The 15,889-nt window shown below is 53.3% G+C and overlaps 3 protein-coding genes across 8 annotated transcripts; 1 reads left to right on the forward strand and 2 right to left on the reverse strand.

The window, feature by feature from the left end:
• Positions 1-2,632: 2,632 nt before the first annotated feature.
• On the reverse strand, positions 2,633-6,605 carry C26H1orf162 (chromosome 26 C1orf162 homolog). 2 transcript variants are annotated; one of them, XM_030261439.4, is made up of 6 exons: positions 6,367-6,605; positions 4,968-5,030; positions 4,544-4,655; positions 4,110-4,198; positions 3,622-3,701; positions 2,633-3,183 (listed from the first exon to the last, which is right to left on the reverse strand). In XM_030261439.4, the coding sequence occupies exons 2-6, from the start codon at positions 4,996-4,998 to the stop codon at positions 3,124-3,126; spliced, it is 372 nt and encodes a 123-aa protein (XP_030117299.4). In that variant the 5' UTR covers positions 4,999-5,030; positions 6,367-6,605; the 3' UTR covers positions 2,633-3,123. The 2 variants fall into 2 exon arrangements, with proteins under 2 accessions (XP_030117299.4, XP_004176706.4); XM_004176658.5 differs by having other exon boundaries at positions 5,735-6,605.
• Positions 6,606-6,749: 144 nt separating this feature from the next.
• Positions 6,750-9,830, reverse strand: ATP5PB (ATP synthase peripheral stalk-membrane subunit b). Of its 5 annotated transcripts, XM_072918653.1 has the most exons (9): positions 9,642-9,753; positions 9,534-9,559; positions 9,456-9,501; positions 9,327-9,369; positions 8,755-8,900; positions 8,130-8,293; positions 7,529-7,654; positions 7,218-7,397; positions 6,750-6,905 (listed from the first exon to the last, which is right to left on the reverse strand). In XM_072918653.1, exons 3-9 carry the CDS (start codon positions 9,481-9,483, stop codon positions 6,834-6,836), a joined length of 759 nt encoding a protein of 252 aa, XP_072774754.1. In that variant the 5' UTR covers positions 9,484-9,501; positions 9,534-9,559; positions 9,642-9,753; the 3' UTR covers positions 6,750-6,833.
• A 59-nt stretch (positions 9,831-9,889) lies between these two features.
• WDR77 (WD repeat domain 77) lies at positions 9,890-13,729 on the forward strand. The gene is made up of 10 exons (XM_030261436.4): positions 9,890-10,119; positions 10,351-10,536; positions 10,918-11,059; positions 11,131-11,180; positions 11,465-11,535; positions 11,888-11,942; positions 12,164-12,235; positions 12,324-12,432; positions 12,887-12,955; positions 13,266-13,729. The coding sequence occupies exons 1-10, from the start codon at positions 9,939-9,941 to the stop codon at positions 13,423-13,425; spliced, it is 1,095 nt and encodes a 364-aa protein (XP_030117296.4). The 5' UTR covers positions 9,890-9,938; the 3' UTR covers positions 13,426-13,729.
• The last annotated feature ends 2,160 nt before the right edge of the window (positions 13,730-15,889 follow it).

Raw genomic sequence — 15,889 nt, forward strand, 5'->3', positions numbered from 1 at the left:
CACTCAAAATCCAGAGTAACTCAGTGAGCCTGTACCAGGCACATATATTTATTGTCCTTGACAGAGCTGATTTCTGGCAGTGTCCACTCAACCTTTGTTGGAGACAAAGTGATTTGGAGAAGCTGCTAAATGGGTTTTACACCCGTGTTCTCAGGCCTGGGGACTGGCAGGGCAGTGGCAGTGGGCGCTGCCTGTGCCAGGTGTTGTCCCCTCCTGAGGATGCTCATCGGTGAGATAATGGCACTTTCCTCCCTTTCTTTCCAGAGAAAGGCTGCTTTTGCATTGCTTTGCAGTTAAATAATTTGCTGGTGTTCCACATAAGAGCTGGGAAGGGAGCTCAGGGCCTTGGCTTTGTTGTTTCACCCCGTCCTGCCTCCCCCAGCCTTGCTGTGCTGAGATGCAAAATTATCAGTGGAAGAGTTTATAAAATGTCAAAACAGTTTCTCTCCTGTCAGGCAGACAATTTGTGTAAATAGAGCCTCTCTAAAGAGCCTCCTGCCAGCTTAAAGCTCCCTTTCATCTCCCCAGGATTTATTGTATGCCACTTTCATGGAATTTTAAAACAGTCTCTAATGAAGGGCGAGGATGGAAAGTTCTGTGCTGTGCGAAGGGATCTGCTGCCACCTCCCAGGGCCGGGCTGTGGAGCACAAACCCGGGTGAGTTCCCCTCCTCATACGCAGGAGGTGTGGGAATGGCTCTGATGGAGGTGGGAGAGCAGCTCCAGGAATAAAATATCCCAAGGCTCACATGTCCCCAGTCAGCCGTGACTCGCTCCTCCCCAGCCCCGCTGCTGTGGGCAGGAGGAACCCGGGGCTGCTGCTCCAGGGCTGGCAGAGATCACTCCCCTGGGCAGGAGTGCAGCTGGCACCGAACTGTGCCAGCTGCTCTGCGCCCACCCCACAGCCACACCCAAGGAAAACGCCACAAAACTCCGGTTACAATGCTATTCATTTTAAAAACGCACAGAAATATAATTTGTCCAAGCCCCTGTCGCTGCACTCTGCCCTGTTTGTAGCTGGAATTCCGGGGCTGGCCGGCGGGAGCAGTTGGGATCCAGCCCTGTGCCAGCAGAGCACTGGGCTGTACTGGTGTGGCAGCCCCAGCTCCTCCAAACGCAGCTCGGGGCTTGGAGACCCAGAGCCATGGGAGAATCCGAGCCCAGCACGGCCCAAGCCCCGGGAATGGGATGGGGAAGGGAAGGGAAGGGGAGGGGAGAAGAGCTTTCCAGATCTGATTGTCCTCTGACAATTTGCTCTTGACAGCAGTTGAAATCATCTTTGGAACCAGCCCTGCATTCTAAGGACAGTGAACTTTGCCTTTCAGCACAGCTCTGGGTGTGCCAGACGAGGGATTTCTTCAGGTTTTTGCGTCTGTGAGAAAAACCAGCAGTGGTTTTCCAACGTCACTGTGCCCCTATTGGAGGGGCAGGGGAAAAAACCCAACTGGGGAGTTTCAGAGGGAAACCAAAAGGGTTCTGCTGCTGTCCAGCCCTTTGCAGCTCTGTGCAGACCAGATTAACCCTCCTTTTACCACGGATGGGGAAACTGAGGCACAGTGGCAGGGTGCTGTCCCCCACACCAGGCCCCAGCCTCTCATTCTGGCTCCACAGCCACTCCAGCTGGGATTCTGCTCCACACTCACATCCTCCCTCTGCCTGGCTTTCACTTCCTTCCCGGGCAGGGAAGAGCCAGGACAGAACCCGCCACTCGCCACCGCTTGGTTTAGGAGTCACTTGGGGCTTTTTCCTCTAAAGTAAACATTAAATTTTGAAATCCAGAAGAAAACGCCCCCACAGCTCCTGGCACAGGAGCAAAGCTGCTGGGATGTAAGGAAAGAGGGGGCACAGGAAGGATCAAGGAGAGATGTCCCAAAGCACGGAGGGGCTGTGGCTGGGCCAGCCTGGCTCTGTGTGTGCCCACCTGGTGCCAGGCAGGAGGGCAGCCCCACCCGGGTCCCACCTTCCAGGAGGCTGCTCTGTCCTCTCTGTCCTCCCCGCGGGTGTTTCAGCCCCGGCAGGACAAAGGCAGACGTGGCTGTCGTTGACTCACAGGATAAGATCATTGTTGTGGGATATTTTGTTTTCTGTGTCTCACTTAGACATAATTTTTTTCCTAGCAGATTTGTTCTCCTCCCCTCCACCCCCAAAGTGAAAAGGGAATCTGTGCTCAAAGCCGCAGCTGAGATTGCAGAGACCTTCCCTTCCTGATCCTTATCTCAGCAGGATGTAGGAGGATCCCTCGGGAATAGCTGGAAGCCTTTCCCGGAGCCATCCAAGAAACGAGTACAGCCTTTAAATGGCAAAACCATCGAGCGCCATCCCCAGCCCAGCCCCAGCCCTGCCCCATCCCCATCCCCAGCCCCAGCCCAGCCCAGCCCCATCCCCAGCCCAGCCCAGCCCCAGCCCAGCCCCATCCCCATCCCCATCCCCAGCCCATCCCCAGCCCAGCCCCATCCCCAGCCCCAGCCCAGCCCCATCCCAGCCCCAGCCTGCTGCTGCCATCAGGTGGGGAGCCATCCTCCAGCCCTGCTCCGACACTGCCAGAGCAGAAAATCATCCCCCAGGCACAGGGAAGGAGTTCTGCTCTGTTCTCAGAGCACTGTGGTAACAACACGGGAATGGACATCCCCAGATTCTGGTTGTCACGCTGTGATTGTGCATTTCTTTATGGGGTCCAGCCAGGAAGCAGAGATCCAAACATTTCATTATCATCACTTCAATACCAGAAAATAACTAAGCAGAACACTTGGCAATAAAAAAAAAAAAAAAAAAAAATTAGAGTTGGTGACAGAAAAGGGAAACATAAAGGCATGCTATAGATCACATGGATAGATGCAGAGAAACATTTTCATTTCTCAGTTCTCACTGGTAGTTGTCACAAACGGAACCTTTACAAGGGCAGGGAGATTTCCACAGACGAGGAAATCCTGTACAGAAACTCTCCATTTGCCCACAGCTGTTGGCAGCCACTTTGGAACAGGAGACGATTTCCTGTCATAACTACAAAAAGAGCTGTGTTACAGAGGGCACGGGGGCATTCCCAGGGCATTCCTCGGTGTAACATCCTCGTGGCTGTTGCTGTCCAGAGAGTGGGAACATTCTTATTTCATTTGGAACTTCCTCATCACACAGGCAGTGGTGTCCTGCCCTGCTGGAAGACCAGGGTGCTGTAGGTCACTTCATTCTGGGGATGGGAGAGAAGCCACAGACATTAGAGACTGCACCAGCACTGCAGGTCAGCAGGAATTTCCCACTTGGACCTTGTCCTCAACACCACACTCCTTTAACAGCTGTCCCTGCTTGGGGGAAATTGGTAAATGCTGGTTCATCCCACTGGCCGGTCTGGCTCAGGGTTCTGGGTAAAGTCTCCTTTAGGAGCTTCCAAAGAATTAATATCACAGAGGAAAACTGCAGAAATGCTTCCCCTTTAAAAAGATTTCTCCTAACCTGCCTTGTCAGTGGTTAAGCCCCAGAACCCCTGAAGTTGTCCAAAGAACTGCTGAGTAACAGCCGAGTGTCAAAGGTGACTTCTCTCCCTCCCACCCCAAATTAATATTTACCACACTGTCAAGAATGTCAACTATCTGCATCAAGCATTAGAAATGACAGTTGTGACACTGACCTGGGTGTTCCTGAGAGAATCTTCAGCTGTCATCTGGAATACAGTTTCCTCTTGTAAATTTTGGTGGGATCTTTTGGAACCTAGGAAGGAAAGGGATGCCAGTGGCAGGCGCTTGCACTGTGTTTGCAGCCAGCAATGCAAGGGAGGCTGCAGAGGGGTGACACGCAGCTGATGTGCAACCTCTGGTGCAGCAAAGGGGCAGTTTGGGCTGCCCAGTCCCTGTCCACCTGCTGGAAGTGGCCAGGATGAATTCAGTGCAGCCAGGACTAGGATGAGAAAAGCCCACAACCAACAAAAACCCGCACAATTCATCAGTGGCACAGTTAATTCTTCCCTGAAAATGCTGCTGGGATGACCCACGAGGAGTTACTGCCAGGGACGAGCTGCTCACCAACACACAATTATCCACAGCAGACATTCTCTGAGCAACTCAGCAACTTCTGCAGTCACCACCCCTCTGCTGGTATACCCTTGACTGTGTCACTCACTTTTCCTGAAGAGGAAGATGATTGCAAAAACCAGGAGGGTCAGGAGGATGCCAGAGACGAAGGCCAGTGACATGTAGAGTATTTCATGGCTGTTGATACATAGGAAATCCTGTCAGAATCTCCAGTTTCAACAGAGGGACTGAAGCTTCAGTAGTGCTCAAATTCACCAAACTTTATGGAGTGTAACATTTATCCCCAGCCCCATGAGATTAACATGTGTATCTGCATTGAGCATCTCTAGGAATCACCCACCCAGGGCACAGACCAGGCAATTCTAACCAAATTTTAACCCCTCAAGATGTTAAATATGTGATATAGAACCCTTCCCTTGCAGAAGGAGGATGCAGTCTCAGGGAACTCTGGGTTTAAATCAGGAAATAAAGGTGCAGCATTTACTTAATATATAAATAAGTATTAATAAGTAATATATTTACTTATTAATCCAGCATCTGGCTTCTGCAGCTTTGAAATCATCTGTAGGGGTGTGGACGGTGGTAGGGACAGTGCTGGGGACAGTGGTAGTAGTAGAAACGGTTTTTGGTTCAACTGCAATAGAAAAAAAAACAATCACAAACTTGTTTTAGAAGGTGCAAATTAAAAAACAATCACAAGCTTGTTTTAGCAGGTGCAAATTTCTCCTGCAGTACTACAACAACCAGAAGCACAGGGTGGGGGGGCTGTGTCTGTGCAGCCTGGCTGAAAGTGGAACCAGCAGACAGGAAAATTCTGCTCTCAGAGGATGGCTGTGCCAGGCAGCCCCTGGCAGCTCCTCCCCAGCACCCCCAGAGCAGCCCTGGGCAGGACATCACCTCACTCAGCAACTCTGCAGCTAAGGGAATTCCTTAAAAAACAAAGTACCTGGATCTGCTTTTGAGTAAAGGTCTCCCATTCTCCCACAGCACTAACTGACAGGAAGAGAAGCTGAAAGAAAGGGAAGGAGTTATATTTATATACACGTACACATAAGCAAAAAAAACTTGTTACCCTCTTCCAACTCAAAAGGCTCGATTTAGGTTTTATCCATTTGTTGGAAGTCTTTTATGAAAGTGTCACAAAGGCACTCAAAGCTGGCAGTTCTGCAGCACCAGCCCCTTCCCAGTGTCCTGCTCCTGAACACACGAGTTCCCTGCTCCTGAGGGCCACGGTGCCTTCTCCACCCAGAAAGGGAGGATATTTAATAACTAAAAAGCACCTACAGGATTGTTTTTGCAGCAGCTAAACCCCTATGAACATTTTCATAATCAGAAGCAGCTTTGAAAAGTTCCTCCCCTGAGGTTTTTGTTTAAGTTAAATTGACTTTTCCCAGCAAAATAGGAACAGTAACTTTCTTCTCCAATTTGTGTGCGGAATCTCAGAGATAGTGATTCTAAAATATATTCCACCACAAAATCCCTTTACTGGCATTTCTCACCACTTGCTTTGCAAACCGTGGATGGTGAACAATGTGAAAATATTACAGCGTGAAAATAAACACCCTGTTCTGTGCTGCTGCCACTTTCCCTACTGCATCCCATTGTTGCCACATTCCAGAGGAGTCAAGCCATGAAACCTCCCAGTTTCCCACACCAAACCTCACAGGCTGCTGTTTGAGGTAAGAAACAAGAAATAATACAGTTCCACCTTACCTCCCACCATGGAAGTGCTGCTGGAAATCTCCCCAGGTGTCAGCACACCAGTTTAAGCACTTGCTTTGTGAGAACAATCTGTCACACCAGCTAAAAACTCAAATGTCAATCAAATGTGGGCTTTCACAATTGTGGAAGTTAAGCAACTTCAGTTTTTAAATTTAAATTGACAAAAAACAGGAAACCATGAAAGACACCTGCATTTTCTGGAACTGCTAGTCTAAAAAAAGTAAGGCAGCCCCAGCTTGGGTGGGCTTGAAGCAAGGTTCCTGCCTCTAAAAACAGCATTTTGGTGAGCTGATGTACTGAAGTGTAAGAACACCCTACTGAGAAATGGGAGTGCAGGCACCCCCAGCCTGCCCACTTGGGTTTATGGACATAAATCACAGCACACACAGGAGGAGTTTATTTGTGTGCTTTGCTGGGGTTTTTAACAAATTCCTTCACAGAAAAACTTCCTATAAAAAATCAAACAGAGTTCTGGAAGGGCAGAACTCCCCTGGAGTAAACGAACCCATTTCCCTGCTCAGGCTGAGTGCTGACACAAGCAGCTGAGGGAGTTTTCCAGGAGCTTGTGACGCATTTCCTGCCCAACCATTTCTTCCCCAGACCCAAACTCTTTCAACACTTGCCGAGGCTTTATGGTGAAAGGGGGATTCCAGCTCCTTTTAGAGAACAAGAACTTTCACCCAGACCTCCTCCCAGCACGGGGCCAGGTCAGTGGCAGCACAAATCATTTTTAGACGATTTTAGAACATGTGTACAAGGACAGCAGGTATCTGGGGCTGCTATCACTCAGAATTCTAACTCAGGGATCAGTTTCAGCACCAGGATTTTTCTCTGTGAAGTTCTGTATCTTTGGAAGTGCTCCTGACCAAACAGGGAATCCAACAGGATCTCACACTGTGGTTCCAACTCGTCCCCCACCATAAACCAGCTGTAGTGGTTGGTGTGACCATCCAGTGACTTCAAACACAAACAGGCAGGGACTGTTGCTAGTAAAGACAGCAGAGGGTTTTTGTTTTGTCCGTTTAATGATATTTTAGAGTCACACGGTTTCCAAGAGGAGGTATTGGGACATGTCAGTGGCTCAGACTGCTCACACAGCTGCGTGGGCACTCTTGGACAGCGCCTTCAGGTCCAGGATGCACTTGGCAATGCTTTCCTTCTGCTGCAAGAGACAGGAAACAGCCTTCAGGACACATTTCAACAAGAAAACAGACATTTAAGTGCACTCTAGATAAACCTTTTCAGACCTGTAAGTTATCGAATAAGAGGGATGCAATCATAGCTCACAAAGCCAGAGATTCACATCCAACAAAGCACAGATTCCTGGAATCCCAGAAGGTTTGGGCTGGAAGGGAGCAAAGCTCATCCAGTCCCACCCCAGGCGAAGGTTACCCATCACCTCCTGAGTCAGGATCCCTGAAGAGCAAATGTTTGTGCAGGCTAAAACCTGAAGCAGGTAAAACCCAGCAAGCACCTGCTGAGGTGTGATGCTCTGAACGACGTTCCTCTCCACCCACTGGATCATGTGGTCCTGCTCCTTCTGCCGCTTCAGGGTCTGCATGGCCACCTGGTAGTCCAGCCTCTTCTTCACCTCGTTGTACACCATCAGCAGGCGCTCCCGGTAGTTGGCTTCCAGCAGCATGGCCACGTTGTTCTGCAGGGGAGCAGCAGACAGGAGGCTGGAGCCCGGCAGCAGCCCCTGCAGTGGCAGCAGTGGCAGCAGTGGCAGAACCCAGCAGGGCAGGCTGCCCTGGCACTCGGCAGCGCTGATGCCGCCCCGCTCACCCGCTTGGCGTCAAAGAGGTAACTGCGCCCCTCCGCCCGCCACTGCTCCTTCTTCTCGTCCTCGATGGCCGTCTGCAGGCTCTGCACCGCCTCGTTCTTCATGGCCAGAGCTGTGGCCATCTTCTCCTGGGAGGAAAACAGGACTCCACGCTTCAGGGTCAGGTGCAAGGAAAACAAGTGATCTGCAGCTCACCCTGAAATGCTGCACTGAGCTGTAAGAAACGTCAGTGCCAACTGCCCTGCGCCAGGGCTGAGGTGATGCCAGCAGATGGGAATGAGGGCTCACCACCAGCCATGCAATCCCAGACCGGTTTGGGTTGGAAGGGAACTTAAATCCCATCCAATCCCACCCCTGCCATGGCAGGGACACCTTCCACTGTGCCAGGCTGCTCCAGCCCCAGTGTCCAGCCTGGCCTTGGGCACTGCCAGGGGTCCGGGGCAGCCACGGCTGCTCTGTGCCAGGGCTGCCCACCCTGCCAGGCAACAATTCCTACCCAAAATCCCATCCAGCCCTGCCCTCTGGCAGTGGAAGGCATCTGTACCTTAACAGAACCATTCCTTACTGAGGACTGCAAAAGTCCAGCTGCAGTTTCCTCATTACCTCGTTAAGTTTGTCAGCAAAGGCTGCGACATCAGGGCCGAACTTCTTGATGGCATAAACGATGACAGTCAGGATGCAGGCAGCTGCTGCTGTCTCGTGGTTAACCACGTAGATCTCCTTGGAAAGAAGGTAGAGCAGGAGGCCAGTGCCCAGCATGTAGGGCCCTAGAGGAGAAATGAAGCAGTGTTACTTGGATACAGCACAACGAGGCTCAATAACCTCCAGTACCTAGGAGAGAGCTCCTTTAAAGGCTCCCAAAGTCAGGAAGAAGTGTTCTGTTTTACAGGACAAAAGGCAGAGCCACAATTCCACCTGGGAAAGGTGCCACAAGGAACCTCACTGCAAGTGGAAGCAGCTTGAACCTGACATGGGACCTGCTCCTTCTGCTCCTTCAGAAATATGCAGAATTTAATTTTTTTTAAGGAGCAATGGGCAACTAAATTGTTCTACAAAATCAAGCTCATGGAATTCTTTCAATCATTAGCCAGGAGTCCTGCAGTAGCTTGTTCTTCACACCCTGCACATGCAAATACTCATTTTCAGTAATATTTCACCTTTTCAGCAGCCAGAACTGGCGAACAGAACCATCTAAAAATAGCTTAAAATGGCAAACATCTGTATTAACCTGTGACTCCTGTTTTAGGGTAGAGAAACTGGAAAAACTCCTCAGGGATCAAACCATGACGAACTTCTCCTCCCTTCTCAGGCAGAGGTGGCACGGGAGCCAAACTCTGCTGAGTTGTGTGCAGCGTCCTTGTGGTGTGCAACACCCTGTGAACAAGGAGAAGATTGCAGTTATGATTCTTACTTAAAAAACAGACAGAAACAAACCAAACAGACACCCCCAAACCACCCCTAGGTGAGGCTGAAGCACATTTCCAGCTCAGTAAGTCGGTCACACGGAGGGCACAAGGTGCCCCATCGCTGCAGAGTCCAAGCCGGGCTGGCCCCGCTCTGTGGCAGTGTCCCGGGCAGGGCAGGCGGCGGAATTGGGTGAGCTCCGAGTCCTTCGGGCCGCGATCCGAAGGTGGCACCGAGCGGACACACCTCCTCCGGGAAGGGGTGGGACCAGATAACCTCCAGAGGCTCCTTCCCATCGCTCCGCAGCCCCACTGAGAAACACGCCAGACAAACCCCCCCAATAACGCTGTTCAAGCACAAACCGCCCGCTGCCCGAGGGGCTGCCCCGGTACTCACCCCACGGCGACGGGCGGCGGCAGCGCCCTGAGCGCGGCGGGGGCTGGGGGGACAAGAGAGGGCAGAGAGCGTCAGGAGGGCAGGGCCCGGCCGGCACCGCCGCCCGCCGCCCGCTGCCCCCGGGCTCACCGGCGCGCAGGACCAGGCGGGACAGCATGCTGGGGCCGGAGGGGCGGCGGGGCCCTGCGGAGCTCTGAGCGAGGGGCAGCGGGGCCCTCAGGAGCGGCGGAGCTCTGAGCGAGGAGCGGCGGGGCCCTGAGGAGCGGCGGGGTCGTGCGGAGCCCTGCGGAGCTCTGAGCGAGGAGCGGCGGGGCCCTGAGGAGCGGCGGAGCTCTGAGTGAGGAGCGGCGGGGTCGTGCGGAGCTCTGCGGAGCTCTGAGCGAGGAGCGGCGGGGCCCTGCGGAGCTCTGAGCGAGGAGCGGCGCCCTCAGGAGCGGCGTTGCCGAGCTCGCCCCGCCGGTGACCGCGGCTGCCGCCGGGCGCTGAGATGGCGGCGCAGCTCTCGCGAGAGCGCCCGCCCCGCGCCCGCCTGGGCTGCGCGCGCTCTCGCGAGAGGAGGCGGCGGCGCCGGAGGCACGTGGGGGCGCCGCGGGCCCCACCGCCGCCACCGCCATGGAGGAGCCGCCGCCGCCGCCGCCTCAGGCGGCCCCGCCGCCCGCCCCGCCCGACAGCGCCGCGCCCGCCGCCTCGCTGGATGGGGACCCCGCGGCCGAGGCCGCCGCCGAGTGGAACATCCCGCCCAGCGCGCCCGCCTGCATGGAGCGGCACCTGGAGCGCGCGCACTACCGCGCAGGTAGCGGGGCCCGGCGGGCCTGGGGCGCTCCCCGGGGCTCCCTCAGCCGCTCCCCGATGCGCTCCCTCAGCCGCTCCCCGGGGCTCCCTCAGCCGCTCCCCGGTGCGCTCCCTGAGCCGCTCCCCGGGGCTCCCTCAGCCGCTCCCCGGTGCGCTCCCTCAGCCGCTCTCCGGGCGCCCCCCGGCCCTGCCCGCCCGTCTCCCCGCGCCTCCCCTCGTGTCTCTCCCGCAGACGGGGTCCTGCTGCTGGGCGCCTCCGGGCTGAACGGGCGCTGCTGGACCGGCTCGCTGTGGGTGTTCGCCGAGCCCCGCCGCGCCCCCAGCGAGGGCTTCTGCACCGCGGGCGTGCAGACCGAGGCGGGGGTCGCCGACCTGTGCTGGCTGGCCGACCGGGGCATCCTGGTGGCCTCCGACTCCGGTAAGCCGTGGGGATGCTCCGTCCTTCGCCGGGGTGCAGCTGTCCCCTGTGCCCTCTGCTGAGCTGGGTGTCCCCCCAGCCCCTGCCTGGGTGGGTGTCCCTGGCACTGAGCTGGGTGTCCCCCCAGCCCCTGCCTGGGTGGGGGTCCCTGGCACTGAGCTGGGTGTCCCCCCAGCCCCTGCCTGGGTGGGGGTCCCTGGCACTGAGCTGGGTGTCCCCCCAGCCTCTCCGTGTCCCAGAGGTGGGTGGGTGTCCCTGGCACTGAGCTGGGTGTCCCCCCAGCCCGGGTGGGGGTCCCTGGCACTGAGCTGGGTGTCCCCCCAGCCCCTGCCTGGGTGGGGGTCCCTGCCACTGAGCTGGGTGTCCCCCTGCCACCCCCAGGTGCAGTGGAGCTGTGGGAGCTGGAGGAGAACGAGAGCCTCATCGTGAACAAGTTCTGTAAATACGAGCACGACGACATCGTGACCTCGGTGTCGGTGCTGGCCGGCAGCAGCCAGGCTGTCAGCGGGGGCAGGGATTTCTGGTGAGTGTGCCCAGCCTGGCAGCCGTGTGCCCGGGCTGTGCTGGGCGCTCACTGCTCGCTCTTGTCCGCAGCGTCAAGGTCTGGGACATCCCGGAGCAAACGGTGCTGCACTCCTACAGAGGTGAGTGCCAGCCCAGCCCTCTCTCTCCTTCTTACATCCCCTTGACATCCCACTTGGAGCTTTTCCCTGACCCCTTGTCTGGCTCCCTCGAGCTCAGGGCTGGCACAAGCACTGTGGCCATGGTTGGAGTGGGCAGCTCATCGCTGTGGTAGGAGGCAGTTGGCAGCAGCTATCCTGTGTCTGGGCATAACTGTTAAACTGCTGTGCCTCTGGAGGGCCTTGGGAATATGTGGGAAAGTCGGATACCATCTTTGAGGTTCTTTATCCTTTTGTGCTTTTGGTAGCTCACTCCGATGCAGTGACATGTGTGGCTTCCTGTCCTGGTAAGGACACTGTGTTCCTGTCCTGTGCTGAGGTAAAGCTCACTCTATTGTCTAAATCTACCCCATTTAAACGAGATTTAACTTTAGGCATTTACAGTTTAGTGTACTTAGAAACCATCTCTTGTTTAATCTGCCTACATGTGTTATTGCAGTGTTCCAGTCTGATAATTTATAATCGGTTTGCCAAGCTGATTCCTACAGGTTTGTATTGAATTTTGGGAGATCCTAGGTCTGTCCTGAGGATGACTGAAGGCTGCACTTGGTGACAGCATAATTTTAACCCAGAGAAAAACACAGGGTCATTTTGCGTGTGAGTCAGCAGTGAATCTGAATTTATGCCACAAAGAAATTGTAAAACTTTTCTCGTTCCTTTTGGATTTATAGGACAACAGAATTTTACTCTGGGACACCAGATGCCCCAAACCAGCTACTCGAATTGGTATGTCTCTGTGTGGTCACTGGGAAATAAATTATTTTATGCCTGACTTCTAACTCCAAATCTAGTGATGTGCCTGTTAAAAGTTAAGGAGGTATAACGCTGTCACAAAAGTACAATAAGCTTAAAGCACTTGTCTTGCTGCAGTAGCAGTGCTCAGTGAGACAGATGAGGAATATCTTTGTGCTGCCTCCTTCCACACTCACCCAGTTTCTCCCTCACAGTTTGCAGTGCCTGTAATTACCTCCCTACCTCAGTCATGTGGCATCCACAGAAAAGTGACATCTTTGTCTTGGGTAAGAACCTGCACTCTCACCAGGCAAATGGAGGTGGCTGCTTTCACAGGACAGTTTTTCCTGTAACTTGGGTGCCCCTCTCTCCCAGGCGATGAAAGTGGAACAGTTGCACTGGTGGACACAAAGAATCCCGACTCTGCCCTCAGCGCTGCCGTGCACACCCGAGGCATTACAGGCTTTGCTTTCTCTGCACACAGGTACGGAGTGATTCTGGCACAGAACGGGGCACTGCATCCCCTTAAAAGCCGTGGTTATTTTTGAGTAAAACTTATGAGAGTGCCAGTTTTGGTCTTCTCATCAAGGAGATTGTAGCAGAGAATAGAATAAACCAAGCAACGTCTCATGTCTGACATGTGAATGTCCACAACAAGAATTCTGCAGCTCCAGAATAACTGCCCCACATACTGTGGGGATTTTTCTAATTACAGTCACCTCTTATTAAAGAAGGATAATTTGTTTTCTGACTCTAATTCAGTATTCCCCACTCAGTGGACTGGCACCCTGCCAAATGCTGGTGAAAACATTTTTGTAAGACTTTTGTGAGTTCATCCAGAACCTCAGTCTGGATCACTAGGAGTCCTGCTGTTCACAAGTATATCCCTAAAAATTCTTGTATTTGCATATTCTAACTGTGCTCTCATCTCACTCTAGCTCACCCTTACTGGCTTCCATCAGTGAAGACTGTTCAGTTGCTGTTCTTGACTCAGACCTCTCAGAGGTGTAAGTACAGACAGAATCCTCACTGCTGTTGTCTTCTCGTCTTCTCGAGTTCATTATTAATGCACAGGATGGTTTGGGGTGGAAGGGACCTTAAGGATCATTCATCCCACCCCCTGCCACAGGCAGGGTGCTCCAGGCCCCATCCAGCCTGGCCTTGGACACTTCCAGGGCTGGGGCAGCCACAGCTGCTCTGGGCAACCTGGAGGAGAAAATGTTCCTAAACAGAGGAGCATCATCCTGACAACCCAGCAGTTAGGGACTGAACAAGCCCACACAGTCTCTAATGATGGCTCATTTTGATGTTTTCCAGGTTCAGAAGTCATTCTCATCGGGACTTTGTAAAAGGCTTGTCCTGGTCTCCCTCAGATGATGCCTTGCTCACGACAGTTGGATGGGATCATCAGGTTTTACATCACACTGTCCCCCTACCAGCTGGTGAAGCTTCTGGAATCAACTGTGTAAAAGAATAGTTTTATAAAATCGTGGTCCAAGTTCCTTGCTGGCATCACTTTGATTCTGCTGAAGTCGCAGGTGTGTGAGCTGGAGTGGGGTCTGTTGTCTGCCTCCAAGCTTGTGGCTAGGAAGGGTCCTGTAGTAATTTTGAATTAGGCATAAGTTAGTTACAAACCAAGCTTTATCTCCTCAGGAGTGGCTTCTCCTGTAATAAAAGACTTTGGTTTTACTCAGAAAAAAAGTGACTTCAGGCACAGAGGAGACTTGGAGAGACAGGGAATTAGGTGTAATGAAAAAAGAAATAAAGTCCAAAAGACTTGATTCTTTCCTGAGTTCTCCAGACTACCCATGGAATTCACAGAAGCTTTTGTTGGGTAGATGTGAGAGCCTCACCCTTGAGGGAAGTTCTTTGCTCTGTGAATCAGATGGAATGAAAAGCCCTGCTGGGATTTGGGGGCTGGAAGGGTTCCAGGTTGTCCTTAAAGCAGCACTGGCTGGTGGGGAGGGTTCAGCCTCAGCAGCAGTGAGGAGCACTGGTGAGCACTGGTGAGCACTGGTGAGCAATAGCAGCGTTTGGTGCCAGCTGTAGGGCGAGGAGCCCAGCTGGAGCCCTGCATTAACACCTCTGGGATGGTGCTGGGATCCTGGCGTGCCAGGGGGCACTGGCAGCAGGAGGGAGCGGTGCTGGGCTCTTTGACACCACGGTCTGTCTCCTCTGTGCTGAAGGCAACTTACTCGAGGATAAGACCTGTGAACAGAAGGTTTATGTGGGGGGAAAACTGGACTAAGGACTTCAGCTGTCATTGCTTGCTCCTGTAGCAGACTCTGCTTAGTGATAACCCAGATCCCTGCACTTGTGACAGGTGACTTCTTGTGCTGGCTCTGAGGGGACAGCCCATTGCCCTGCCCCAGACCAGACTGCACACAACCTGTGAGAACATACATTTCTAACTCAGCTGTTTACCTGGAGAAAGTCACTGCTCTGCATGCATTGCTGCTGCTCTAGGTATGGCTTGGTCTGGCCTAATATTTCCTAGACAGAATTAAGCAAGTCCTGACTGATGAAACAAAAATACAGTTGAAATGAATGTTACCCCGGTTCTTTAGCATGATAGCAGCACCTAAATGTACACTGCTTCCAGGTTCTATCTCTGCATACACATAGGTTTAGTTGTGCAAAGCCCACAATTAATTTTTCGGCAGACTAAGCTTTCCCAGGCTCTGTACTTTTCTCATACTCTTTGTAAACCTCACTTGCTGCTTTTTAAATTCCTGTGTCGTACAGGTGTTCACAGCAACTTCCTGTTCTAGAGCAGTGTATGACAAGAAACGGTAAATTATGATAAAAACTGGCACATTTCCTCAGAAATACCCCTGAACCACCAAGTCCCCTGCTGGGGACCTGTGATGCTGTACTGGAACAGGTCTTGGGCTGGTTCTGAAAAAGTTGTCTTGGAAGATGGTTTTCATTTGTAACTGGGTTTAAGTTCCACTGGGCCACTTCTGTAGCGCTGAAGAGCCAGCTGAGATCATCCACACAGCTCAAGTTGTGCTTTCAGTCCCTGATATTAAAACTGTTCTTAAATAAATGTTCACCGTATTCCTGTTCAATGCCAGGGGACTACAGTTCTTCAGCACTGGTGCAAGGCAGGCTCTGGCTCCTGCTTTTCAGAAGTTTTTCTTTCCAGAACTCTGAACTTGGGGTTCCATTGTGCCCAGCTAAAAACAAAAGTTCAAATGTCACACATTAGGTTCCTCATATTGCCGCTCCTGAGCAAAACTCAACAGTCCGTGGCAAAAGACTCGTGGTGGGTGCTGAAGCCTGTAGGGAGAGCAGGTCATTGGTGCTATATTAACTCTTTTACAATTAAACACCAAACAATTCTCAGTGCTTCAGCATCCGGCAGGTGTGTGTGGTGCCACGGGATGGCAGCAGCTGCCCTGGAGAAGGGCAGGGCAGCACGGCCGCAGCTCTGCACGCTGCCTGAAGGAGGTGTCGAGCACTTCTGGGTGTCCAGCACTCGCCCTTGGGGTTTTTCACTCGTGAGCACGGAGGAGCAGCAGCTCAGGAGTCACTCCTGGGCTGTGGTGGCAGTGCTGGCACGGCTGCAGTGCAGTCACAGGGGCAGTGCAGCAGAACAGCAGCGATCCCAAGCAGCCCTTGCTGGCCCTGAGCTGCCCCAAGGACTGGAGGGGATGAATGCTGTGGGGTTTGTGGCTTGCAGCTGTCCCTGCACCACGCACCGTCCAGGGACTCTCGGGTACATCCACTGTGGCTCCAGCGAAAGCTCCAGCACACATTGCCCCTTTCCCTCCTCACAGAGCCTGCTTCTGTAGGCAGAGCTGGATGGAGATGAGGACGCAAACAGTTCAGTTGTGAGTGCAGAGGAGCAGCCACGCTGCAGACAAGCCTTTTGTGTTGCTGCTTGCATTGCTCACACCGCGTTTGCAGTTTTGGGCACAGCGTTCGAGTTGGGACTT

The sequence above is a fragment of the Taeniopygia guttata genome, chromosome 26 (assembly GCF_048771995.1).
Source record: "Taeniopygia guttata chromosome 26, bTaeGut7.mat, whole genome shotgun sequence".
Lineage (NCBI taxonomy): Eukaryota > Metazoa > Chordata > Aves > Passeriformes > Estrildidae > Taeniopygia > Taeniopygia guttata.

Bases quoted from the DNA above. Each gene is read 5' to 3' on its own strand.
- C26H1orf162 (XM_030261439.4), bottom strand. From the start codon at position 4,998: ATGGGAGACCTTTACTCAAAAGCAGATCCAG. The intron at 4,199-4,543 runs GTAAATATATTA...ATGTATCAACAG, and splicing joins GCCAGATGCTGGATTAATAA to CCATGAAATACTCTACATGT. The intron at 3,184-3,621 runs GTCAGTGTCACA...TCCCATCCCCAG, and splicing joins ATTCTCTCAGGAACACCCAG to AATGAAGTGACCTACAGCAC.
- ATP5PB (XM_072918653.1), bottom strand. From the start codon at position 9,483: ATGCTGTCCCGCCTGGTCCTGCGCGCCG. The intron at 9,370-9,455 runs GTGAGCCCGGGG...TTGTCCCCCCAG, and splicing joins CCGCCTGGTCCTGCGCGCCG to CCCCCGCCGCGCTCAGGGCG. The intron at 8,901-9,326 runs GTGAGTACCGGG...CCTTGTTCACAG, and splicing joins CCGCCGCCCGTCGCCGTGGG to GGTGTTGCACACCACAAGGA.
- WDR77 (XM_030261436.4), top strand. From the start codon at position 9,939: ATGGAGGAGCCGCCGCCGCCGCCGCCTCAGGCGGCCCCGCCGCCCGCC. The intron at 11,943-12,163 runs GTATGTCTCTGT...TCTCCCTCACAG, and splicing joins CAAACCAGCTACTCGAATTG to TTTGCAGTGCCTGTAATTAC. The intron at 12,956-13,265 runs GTAAGTACAGAC...GATGTTTTCCAG, and splicing joins GACTCAGACCTCTCAGAGGT to GTTCAGAAGTCATTCTCATC.